Raw genomic sequence first — 11,692 nt, 5'->3', positions numbered from 1 at the left:
GACATAGATTGTACATGAGTGAAATCATATGGTATTTGTCTTTATCTGACTTGTCTCACTTAGCATAATGCCTTCTATATCCATCCATGTTGTCACAAATGGCAAGATTTCGTGCCACCTCTTCTTTGTTAATCTATCAGTGGACACTTGGGTTGTCTCCATACTTTGGCTGTTATGATTAATGCTACAATAAATATAGAGGTGCATATATCTTTTTGAATTAGTGTTTTCATTTCCTTTGGGCAAATACCCAGTGGTAGAATTACTAGATTGGATAGTAGTGCTATTTTTGTTTTTTTGAGGAAACTCCATAATGTTTTCCATGATGACTACACCAATTTACATTCCCACCAACAGCGCACAAGGTTTCCTTTTTCTCCACATCCTCACCAACGCTTGTTTCTTGTCTTTTTGATTCTAGCCATTCTGACAGGTATAAGGTGATATCTCATTGTGGTTTTGATTTGCATTTCCCTGATAATTAGTAATGAGCAAGTTTTCATGGGTCTGTTGGCCATCTGTATGTATTCTTTAGAAAAATGTCTATTCAGGTCCTCTGTCCATTTTTAATGGGACTGTTTTTTGGGGTGTGTGTGTGTGTGTATGTGTGTGTGTGTGTAAAGGTATATAAGTTCTTTATATAATCCTTTATCAGATACCACTTACAAATATCTTCTCTCATTTAGTAGGTTGCCTTTTTGTATTGTTGATGGTTTCCTTTGCTATGCAATAACATTTTATTTTGGTGTAGTCCCAATTGTTTATTTTTACTTTTATTTTCTTTACCTGAAGAGACATATCTAGAAAAATGTTGCTATGCCCAATATGAAAGAAATTATTCTCTATGTTTTCTTCTAGGAGTTTTATTGTTTCAGGTCTCACATCTAGGCCTTTATTCCATTTTGATTTTATTTTTGGGTATGGTGTAAGAACGTGGTCCAGTTTCATTCTTTTGCACGTAGCTATCCAGTTTTCCCAGCACCATTTATTGAAGAGACTGTCTTCCCATTCTTGCCTCCTTTCTCATAGATTAATTGACCATATAATCATGGGTTTATTTCTGGGCTCTGTATTCTTTTCTATTTGTCTATGTGTCTAGTTTTGTGCCAAAACCATATTATTTTGATTACTACAGCTTTGTAGTGTATCTTGAAATGTGGGATTGTGATACCTCCAGCTTTGTTGTTCTTTCTCAAGATTGCTTTGACTAGTCAAGGTCTTTTGTGGTTCCATACAAAATTTCGCATTATTTGTTCTAGTTATGTAAAAAATGCTATTGGTATTTTGATAGAGATTGCATTCAATCTGCATAATGCTTTGGGTAGTATGGATATTCTTTTTTTTTTTTAATTTAAATTCATGTTAACATATAGTGTAATATGGGTTTCAGGACTAGAATTTAATGATTCATCATTTACATATAACATCAAGTGCTCATCCCATCTGGTGCCCTCTTTAATGCCCATCACTCATTTAGACCACCCCTCACCCACTGCCTCTCCAGAAACCCTGTTTGTTCTCTGTATTTAAGAGTCTCTTATGGTTTGTCTCCCTCTCTGTTTTTGTATTATTTTTGCTTCCCTTCCCTTATGTCCATCTGTTTTGTTTCTTAAATACCAAATTTGAGTATTTTGCTTAGCATAACATACTCTAGTTCCATCCATGTTGTTGCAAATGGCAAGATTTCATTCTTTTTGATGGCCAAGTAATATTCAATTGTGTGTATATACGTGTGTGTGTGTGTGTGTGTGTGTGTGTATACCACATCTTTATCCATTCATCAGTCGATGGACATTTGGGTCCTTTCCATAATTTGGCTATTGTTGATAGTGCTGCTATAAACATTGGGGTGTATGTGCCCCTTCGAATCAGCGTTTTTGTATCCTTTGGATAAATACCCAGTAGTGCAATTGCTGGATGGTAGGGTAGCTCTGTTTCTAATTTTTTGAGTAACCTCCATATTGTTTTCCAGAGTGGCTGCACCAGTTTGCATAACCACCAACAGTGTAAGAGGGTTCCCCTTTCTCTGCATCCTCAGCAAAATTATTGTTTCTTGAGTTGTTAATTTTAGCTGTTCTGACAGGTGTGAGGTGGTAGCTCATTGTGGCTTTGATTTGTATTTCCCTGATGATGAGTGATGTGGAGCATCTTTTCATGTGTCTGTTAGCCATCTGGATGTCTTCTTTGGAAAAATGTCTATTCATGTCTTCTGCCCATTTCTTAATTATATTGCTTGTTTTTTGGGCGTTGAGTTTGATAAGTTCTCTATAATTCTGTAGAATCTATAGATTCTCTATACTATCTGTTTACCAGATGTGTCACTTACAAATATCTTCTCCCAGTTGCCTTTTAGTTTTGTTGATTGTTTCCTTTACTGAGCAGAAGCTTTATATCTTGATGAGATCCCAATTGTTCATGTTTGCTTTTGTTTTCCCTGCCTCCAGAGATATGTTTAGTAGAAAGTTGCTGTGGCCAAGTTCAAAAAGGTTGCTGCCTGTGTTCTCCTCTAGGATTTTGATGGTTTCATGTCTTACATTTAGGTTTTTCACACATTTTGAATTTATTTCTGTGTATAGTATAAGAAAGTGGTCTATTTTCATTCTTTTGCATGTTGCTGTCCAGTTTTCCCAGCACCATTTGTTGAAGAGACTGTCTTTTTTTCCATTGGATATTCTTTCCTGCTTTGTCAACGATTAGTTGGTTGTACATTTGTGGGTCCATTTCTGAGTTCTCTATTCTGTTCCATTGATCTGTCTGTCTATTTTTGTGCCAGTACCATACTGTCTTGATGATTACAGCTTTGTAATATACCTTGAAGTCCAGAACTGTGATGCCTCCAGCTTTGGTTTTCTTTTTCAACATTACTTTGGCTATTTGGGGTCTTTTCTGGTTCCATACAAATTTTAGAATTGTTTGTTCTAGTTCTGTGAAGAATGTTGTGCTATTTTGATAGGGATTGCATTGAAAGGGTAGATTGCTTTGGGTAGTGGTAGTATAGATATTCTAACAAGATTAATTCTTCCAATCCATGAGCATGGAGTGTCTTTCCATTTGTTTGTGTTGTCCTCAATTTCTCTCGTCAATGTTTTATAGTTTTCAGAGTATAGGGCTTTCGCCTCCCTAGTTAAGTTTATTCCTAGGTATTGTATTCTTTTTGGTGCAATTACAAGTGGAATTGTTTTTTAAATTTCTCTTTCTGCTACTTCATTATAAGTGTATAGAAATGCAACCGATTGCTGTGCTTTACTTTTGTAATCTGCAACTTTACAGGATTCATTTATTCTAGTAGTTTTTGGTTGGAGCCTTTAGGACTTTCTATATATAGTATCATGTCATCTGTAAATTGTTTTTAGTCCCCAAACTACTCAAGTAAAACTTTTACCTGAGAATACTTTGTTCCATTAATCTCACTTTATAGCTATCAAGATGAGCAATTTCTAATGTCATTTTTCATGATCTCTTCTCTTAGAAAAAGAGAATTAGTGATGATGAGACTCCCCCCACCCTGCTTTTTTTAAAGTAGGCTCCACACCCAATGTGGGACTTGAACTAATGACTCTGAGATCAAGACCTAAAATCAAGAATTGGATGCTCTACCAACTGAGCCACGTAGGTGCCCGGAGACTCCTTTCTTTATGAATGAGAATGGCCATGCTCCCTGGAGGCAAAACACATCATGCTTGTTCAGCATCACTATTTATTAGGAAGTGCAAATCAAAACTACAATGAGATATCACCTCACACTGCTTAGATTGACTATCATTGAAAAAAAAAAAAAACAACCCAAGTATTGGCAAAGATGTGGAGAAAAGGAAACCCTTGTACACTGTTGGTGGGAATGTAAATTGGTTCAGAAATATGTTTACTTCTCAAAACTTTAAGAATAGTACTACCATGGGGTACCTAGGTGGCTCAGTCTGTTAAGCATCCGACTTCGCCTCAGGTCATGATCTCACAGTCCGTGAGTTCGAGCCCCGCGTCGGGCTCTGTGCTGACAGCTCAGAGGCTGGAGCCTGCTTCCGATTCTGTGTCTCCCTCTCTCTGACCCTCCCCTGTTCATGCTCTGTCTCTCTCTGTCTCAAAAAAAAATAAATATTAAAAAAAAAAGAATAGTACTACCATATGACCCAGTTACTCCGCTTCTGGGTATTTATCCAGAGTAAGAAAACACTAATTCAAAAATATATATCACCCCTATGTTTACTGCAGCATCATTTACGATAGTCAAGATATGGAAGCAACCTAAGTGTCCATCGATGGCTGAATGGATAAAGAGGTGGTGGTGTGCATACACACACACACACACACACACACACACACACACACATTGACAGTGGAATATTAGTCATAAAAAGGTTTGCAATCTTGCCATCTGCAACGACATGGATGGATTTGAGGGTGTTATGTTTAGTGAAATAAGTCAGAGGGAGAAAGATAAGAAAACATAGGATTTCACTCCTATGTGGAATCTAAAAATAAAAGAAAACAAAACAAATGAGCAAACAAAAGAAAAACTTATAAACACAAAGAGCTGATTGGTGGTTACCAGAGGGGAGGGGGTAGGGGTGGATCAAATGGGCAAAGGAGGTCAAATGTATGGTGATGGATGATAGCTAGACTTTCAGAGGCGATCACTTTATAATGAATGGAGAGGTCAAATTATGCATACCAATTTTACCTCAATCAAAAAACAAACACATCCTGCTTTTAGTTAAGAACTAGAGTTCCAAATAATATAGCAACTATGATGATCTATATAGTCCTTTTTAAAAAGTGTTTATTTTTGAGAGAGAGACAGACAGACAGACAGACGGCGGGGTGGGGGGCGGTGGGTAGGGGCAGAAACAGAGGGAGAGAGAATCCCTAGCAGGTTCCACACTGCCAGCGCAGAGCAGGGTCTGAACTCACGAACCGTGAGATCATGATCTGAGCCGAAAGACGCCTAACCTACTGAGCCACCCAAGTGCTCCAATGATAATCTATATAGTCTTATAACAACAAAAATCTTCCCATTACGTACTTCAAGAAAATCATAATGTAGAATAATTTTAAGTAGTGATAGTAGCAATACATGTACCAGTTGTTTTAAACACTCTACCACTATTACAGAGGAATATCGTAATTAAAAAATTATATTTTAGAAGGGGAACATAATGTCCACAGAAAAACAAAAGTCAAAAATTAAGTTCTTCTACTATCTCTAGCTTTCTTCTCATATTTTTGACCTGGTTTTGGTCTCAAGTTTTATGAGCTATGAAGATACTTAAAACATGTATAACCTGTGGTGTGTGTGTGGGGGTGGGGGTGGGCGGGGAGTGTAGCTTTGGTCATGAGATTGCATTCTAGGGCTTTCTCTCCCACAGCTCACAAGACACAGGGGTCCTGTACCATTTTCCATACATGGAGTGGAACCCTCAGATCACAGAACTCAACTGTGTACACTTTTATTATCTCTCTTCTTTTTAGGGAGCTGTGTTGAACAATTTTAATCTTGACTGTTGCATCCTGAGGAAAAGAGGGTCTTTTTCCTGTCCCTGCTGGCTTCTCAGCTTTCCTTCTCCCTGGCTCTGATGTTTGAGCACTTCTCCCAAGTCAGCCCTGGGAATACTGACAGCCCTGTGCATTGGATTTCAACAACTTTCTGCTTTCAGTTAGTTGCTATGATGGTTAATTTTATATCAACTTGGCTGGGCCACAGGGTGCCCAGATATTTGGTCAAATATTATTTTTTTTAAATGTTTTTATTTATTTTTGAGACAGAGAGAGACAGAGCATGAGCAGGGGAGGGGCAGAGAGAGAGGGAGACACAGGATCTGAAGCAGGCTCCAGGCTCTGAGCTGTCAGCACAGAGCCTGATGTGGGGCTCAAACTCACGGACCACGAGATCACGACCTGAGCTGAAGTCGGATGCTTAACCAACTGAGCCACCCAGGCACCCCTGGTTAAATATTATTTTGAGTGTTTCTGTGAGGGTGTTTTTGGGTGAGGTTGACAGTTAAATTGGCAGACTCTGAGTAAAGCAGATTGCCCTTCATAATGTGGTGGGCCTCGTCTAATCCGCTGAAGGCCTGGACACAATAAAAGTCTGACTCTCCCCATTCCCAGCAAGAAAACTTCTGCAACAGATGGCCTTCAGATTCAAACTGGAACATCTGCTCTTTTTAGTTCTCCAAATTGATGGCCATGATGGCCTTTGGACTTGTACTGTACCTTTAGTTCTCCTGAGTCTCCAGCCTGCCTGCCCTTACTGTAGATTTTGGACATGCCAGCGTCCATAACCATATGCATTAATTCTTTATTCCATCTCTTTCTCTGGAGAACTCTGACTAATACAGATGCCCTGTTCTCATTCTTGGATGAACTACCAGGCAGGTACTCTGGCCTACTCCATTCTTATCTCTTAACATGTCTGAGACACATGACATTTCTCCTTGCTCCAGCCTAGAAAGAGAAAACCCTTGTACAGGTGTCTATCCCAGCAGCTGTCATGTGTCAGGCACATTTGTTTACTGTGAAGTGTATGCCCCTCAAGGGTGGGGTAGAATGCATACCTTGTTTTCATGTCCATACTACCCAGCATTTTGATCATTGCAAAATCCAGGAGAAACTGCACAATTCCACACCAGACTAGGACACTTAGCTTACATGATGCCACTTTTAATAGGAGAAAAGGCAAAAAGATATAAATAATCTAACGGTAAAAAATCAGGAAATGACAGTAAATGGTTACAGGTAATGATGGCATATTACCATGTTTAAAATGTCAAATAGGAGTGCCTGGGTGGCTCAGTCATTTGAGCATCCAACTCTTGATTTTGGCTCGGGTCATGATCCCAGGATTGCTCCACACTCAGTGTGGATTCTTTCTCTCTCCCTCTGCCCCTCTCCCTTGCTTGCATGCTCTTTCTCTCTAAAATGAAAATAAAAAATAAAATGTCAATGTTTAGTGCTTTGGGATACAGTCATGATATAAAATGAAAAGTATGAAAAGACAGAAGAAAAGAGTCATAGACCAGAACATACACAGAATTTTAGAACATGATATCGGTGGTGACTTAATTCAGTGGAGAAAAGATGGTTTCTGTATGTTGGAAAGAGTCTTACCTTTCTTATAAAAACTCTGCTACAGATCAGTGACTCCATGATTAGGAGAAATGCAGAGCCATGGGAAAAGAGAGGGAGTCTTTCCTCCACCCCTCGGTCACATGGGCTGGCATGCAGCTTTGGGACTTGAAGGACAGACCAGGGTAAGGCAAGTAAGTGCCCTCACATGCATGGCCTGACTTCACTCTCCTTGCTGTAGTCCTGGACTGTTGATTTTGCCTTTAAAATTAATATTTTGCTTATCATAGATTTTTTTGAATTCATCTTGTTAAAAAAAAACACATTGCTTTACTACACCCAAATAAAAAGCTTTTGGACAGCAAAGGATAGCATCAACAACACAAAAAAGCAACCTACTGAATGGGAGAAGTTATTTGCAAATGATACATCTGATAAGGGGTTAATATCCAAAATATATAAAGACCTTATACAACTGAACCCCCTCAAAAACAAATAAGCCAACTAAAATGGGCAGGGGACCCAAATAGACATTTTTCCAAAGAAGATATACAGATGGCCAACACACACATGAAAAGACATTCAACATCACTAACCATTGGGAAAATGCAAACTAAAACCACAATGAGATGTCACCTTACACCTTTCAGAATGGCTACATTCAAAATGACAAGAAATAACATGGTGAGGATGTGGAGAAAAAGGAACCCTCATGCACTTTGGTGGGAGTGCAAATTCATGCAGCCACTGTGGAAAACAGTATGGAGGTTCATCAAAAAACTAAAAATAGAACTACCTTATGACCCAGTAACTCCACCACTGGGTATTTACCCAAAGAAAGTGAAAACGCTAATTCAAAAAGATATCTGCATCTCTATGTCTATTGCAGTATTGATTATAATAGCCAAGGTATGGAGGCAGCCCAACTGTCCATCGATAGACCAATGGATAAAGAGGTGGTATATATATACAAGGAGTATTACTCAGCCATAAAAAGGATGAGATCTTACCATTTGTGGCAACATGGATGGATATAGAAGGCATGACGCTAAGTGACATAAGTCAGACAGAGAAAGACAAATACCACATGGTTTCACCCATATGTGGAATCTAGAAAACAAAATAAGTGAATACACAAAAAGCAGAAAGAGGCCCATAAATACAGAGAACAAGTTGATGGTTGCCAGAGGGGAAGGGGATGGGAGGAAGGGCAAAATGGGTGAGGGGATGGAATGAATAGGTCATGGGGATACCACGTACAGCATGGGGAATATAGTTAATTAAGAAAAAAGAATTAAAAAAAAAAACACCAAACATTTCTTTAACATATCATTTTTCTCGATTACTGAATTTTTTTGGCACCTCCTCAAGTTTTGCACCTGTGAGGAGTGTCTCCCTCCCCTCGCCCGAGTGCCAGGCCTACCCAGCTTGGGAGAAATCGGCGGCTTCTCTTGCCAGCAGCACTGGAAAGGAGTTGAACAGTGCCTGACACATAGCGGGTATTTAATGAGTAGTTTTTCAATAGTGGTTTAATGAGTGAGTAGGTTGAAGTCAGAGAAGCCTGTCTTTAAATAGCTCCAAAGAGATGTTCTCAACTTCCTGACCTACTTGCCTATGGTTCCCTGGGAAAAACCACCTGTCAGTCCTTGCCATGTGAGATCCCAGTAGGGTGCCTTGCATAGGCACCGGGAGATCTCACAGATATAGAAAAGCAAAAGTGATCATAAGACGCTTAAGGAAACAGCAGCTTTAAGAAGGAACAAGATGAATTAGAATAGGAGGCTACTGTGGAGTGTGAATTCAGGGATGTCATAGGAGAAAATGTTATTAAAAATGCGGTGAGAATTCTGTGTAGATATAATCAGAACATTCTAGTGTTTCTGGAACTAAAAAATATTTGAGAACTTCAAAAAGTCCCAATTAAAAAATTCAACAGAAGAATTGGAAAAATGAGTGGTCACTGTTAACACAAATTTAGCCCCAAAATATATAGAAATGAACATGATAGGGTGAAAGGTAGGGGTCATGGGAAACAGCTACGATGGACCTAAAACACACAAGTAATCAAAGGTCCTAAAGGGGCAAAAAAGAACACATAGACCAGAAGTAATAATCAAAGAAATAACAGAGGAACACTTTCCTGAAGGGGACAGAAACTTGAGCCTTCAAATTTAAAAGGACCATCATCTCACAGGCAGGACAATGGAGAAGGATACAGGCCCACAATCTCTGACCTGGTGAAATTTCTGGACCTCAGGGGTAATGAGAAACTCTTAAACAGGTTCCAGATAGAACGGATCACTTACAGAGAACGAAGTAATCTAGTACCGGGCTTGCTTATACTTCGTTGCCTCTTTCAAGCCATGGTGTGGCAAAACCACATGCCAAATCAAATCCACGTCTTTCCTACTCTCCCATTAGGTTTTGCCCCTGAATGGGGCTGGAGTAGTGCTCCTCTGGCTTCACTCTGCGTGTTAGCAAACTTCGAGCAGGCCAGGCAATCATAGTATCCTTAGGTATGCGCTCATACCTCCTCACGCCTCTCCCCCCTCTTCCAGTCTTGCTTCCTCCTCCGAGAAAATCAGTCCAGGGAATTTTTGCAGACTCCCACCGCAAAATCTCCCCGCCTCACATACCCTGCTCTCCTCTGATGATAGAAACGTCTCTGACCCTCTCTTGTGCCTTCTCATCTTCTCAAGGACATCACCCAAGCACATCCCCCTCTCTCACCGCCTACCAGTGCTTTGCCTTCAATCACTGCTCTCAGCATTCAGACATACGATTATTTTTTTCTACCTGGAAAACAAATTAACAAACAATCCAAACTTCTCAGCCTCACTCCGCCTTCCTGTTACCAACCCATTTCTTTGCTCTCCTTTGCAGCAAAGTCCTCAAAGGAGTGGTCTCTATTCCCTATCTACAATTCCTCTCCTCTTTTTCTCATTTAAGACCGCTCCATTAGGACTTGTTCTTCCGCCCCTCCATTGCACTCACTCTTGTCAAGGCCACCAATAACTCCACCAATAAGTCAAAGCAGTGAGGAATCCTCACTCCCATGGTCTTGACCCATGAGCAGATTTTTACACAGGCTCTTTCCTTCTCCTTAACAGTCTGTCTTTATTTGGCTTCCAGGACACCACGCTCTCCTGGTTGAATTCCTACCTCACCAGCAGCTCCTTCTCCATCTGCTTTTCTGTGCCTCTTCTTCTCCTGGCCAGTTTAATTTGGTCTAAATTAATAATCCTATCCTCTTAAGTGGAGGCTGTCCAACTTCATATGGTGTTAGCCATTCTTCAGGACAAGGATTTTCTTTCGATTAAAAGGCATTGAGAAATAGCCTCATCAGTAATGAAAAATAAGAGAATAAAATCACTATCAAGTAGCAAACATAACAAAAGTGATAACATCTAATATAGACAGAGCTACTTAGCCTGGGAAAAAGACCAATTTGCTGGTGGCACTGCATCCTGGTTAAATAAGTACCCAATATGTAGCAAGCTAAAATTTGTGCAAACTCTTTAAAGCAATAATTCTATTTTGGAAAGACACGCTAAGAAAATAATCCTAAAAGCCCAAAAATATATCAATTGTAGCACTACAAATAATGCAAAGTGTATAAATAAAAGGAAAGGGGTAGCAACAGAAGCCCTGCAGGTGGGAGCTGCCAGGGTTTGTGGGTACCAACGCACAGATAAATTATGGAAGATGTACACATTAAAATATCGTCTAGAGTAAACTCATGATACTGAAAATGTTTAAATGAAAATGATTTTTTTTTAAAGCAGGCTCCACTCCAGTGTGGGACTTGAACTCACCACCCTGAGATCAAGAGTCACATGCTCTACCAACGGAGTTAGCCAGGCACCCCTAAATGAAAATGGTTTTAATGGGGAAAAAGGAGGGGGGCGGGGACCAAGGTAGTACTTCCATACTGATTGCAGCTGTGTAGAGAACAGTTCAGGCCATAAATCTTCATTTGGAAAGAAAAGTTCCAGTATTATTTACAGCCTTTTACGAACGTGACAACATGCTGGGCAGTGACAAGAAAACGGCACAAATACAAGGGATAATGCACAATAAGGAAGTCCAAGCTGCGTCCTGGCCTCCCTTGAAGTCCCTTGCAAGCTCCGGGTTTGTGCCCGAACTGGACAAAGGATGGGGTGGACGACCCCGCCGGGCCACCGGCCGACTGACCGCCAGGGGGCGCTCTCTGCACGACCCCAGGTTTCCCGGGCACGCTCCCTCCCTGCCCGCCTCCGCCCCGCCCGCCGCCAGGGGGCGCCGCAGGCTATTCAGCGCTGGGCTCGCGTCCCCGGAGCGCCGGCGCGGGCGAGCGGCGGAGGCCGGCCTGCCGGCGGCCATGGACCGCTTCGTGTGGACCAGCGGCCTCCTGGAGATCAACGAGACGCTGGTGATCCAGCAGCGCGGCGTGCGCATCTACGACGGCGAGGAGAAGGTAGAGGCGGCCTCGGGGACGGGTGCGCGGTCTGGCCAGCCTGAGGGGCCTCCGCCCGGGTGCCGGGTCCGCACGCCACGGCGCTTGGGCGGCCGCGCTCAGGGAGCGGCGGGGACGGCAGACGGCTTGGCCGGGTGCCTGCTCCTCGGGCCCGGATCCGGCGCGGTGACGGCG

The 11,692-nt window shown here is 41.4% G+C and overlaps 1 protein-coding gene across 1 annotated transcript in view; it reads left to right on the top strand.

Moving 5' to 3' along the window:
- The first annotated feature begins 11,386 nt into the window (after positions 1-11,386).
- Positions 11,387-11,692, top strand: part of VPS36 (vacuolar protein sorting 36 homolog) — a 31,119-nt gene continuing 30,813 nt past the window's right edge. Inside the window, exon 1 of the mRNA XM_030309681.1 lies at positions 11,387-11,518. Within this exon, the coding sequence (XP_030165541.1) occupies positions 11,423-11,518 (96 nt within the window). The 5' untranslated portion in view covers positions 11,387-11,422. The remainder of the gene's footprint in view (positions 11,519-11,692) is intronic.

Source organism: Lynx canadensis, chromosome A1, assembly GCF_007474595.2.
Source record: "Lynx canadensis isolate LIC74 chromosome A1, mLynCan4.pri.v2, whole genome shotgun sequence".
NCBI lineage: Eukaryota > Metazoa > Chordata > Mammalia > Carnivora > Felidae > Lynx > Lynx canadensis.
The sequence above is the reverse complement of the archived record's forward strand: the minus strand, read 5'-3'. Positions and strand labels throughout refer to the sequence as shown.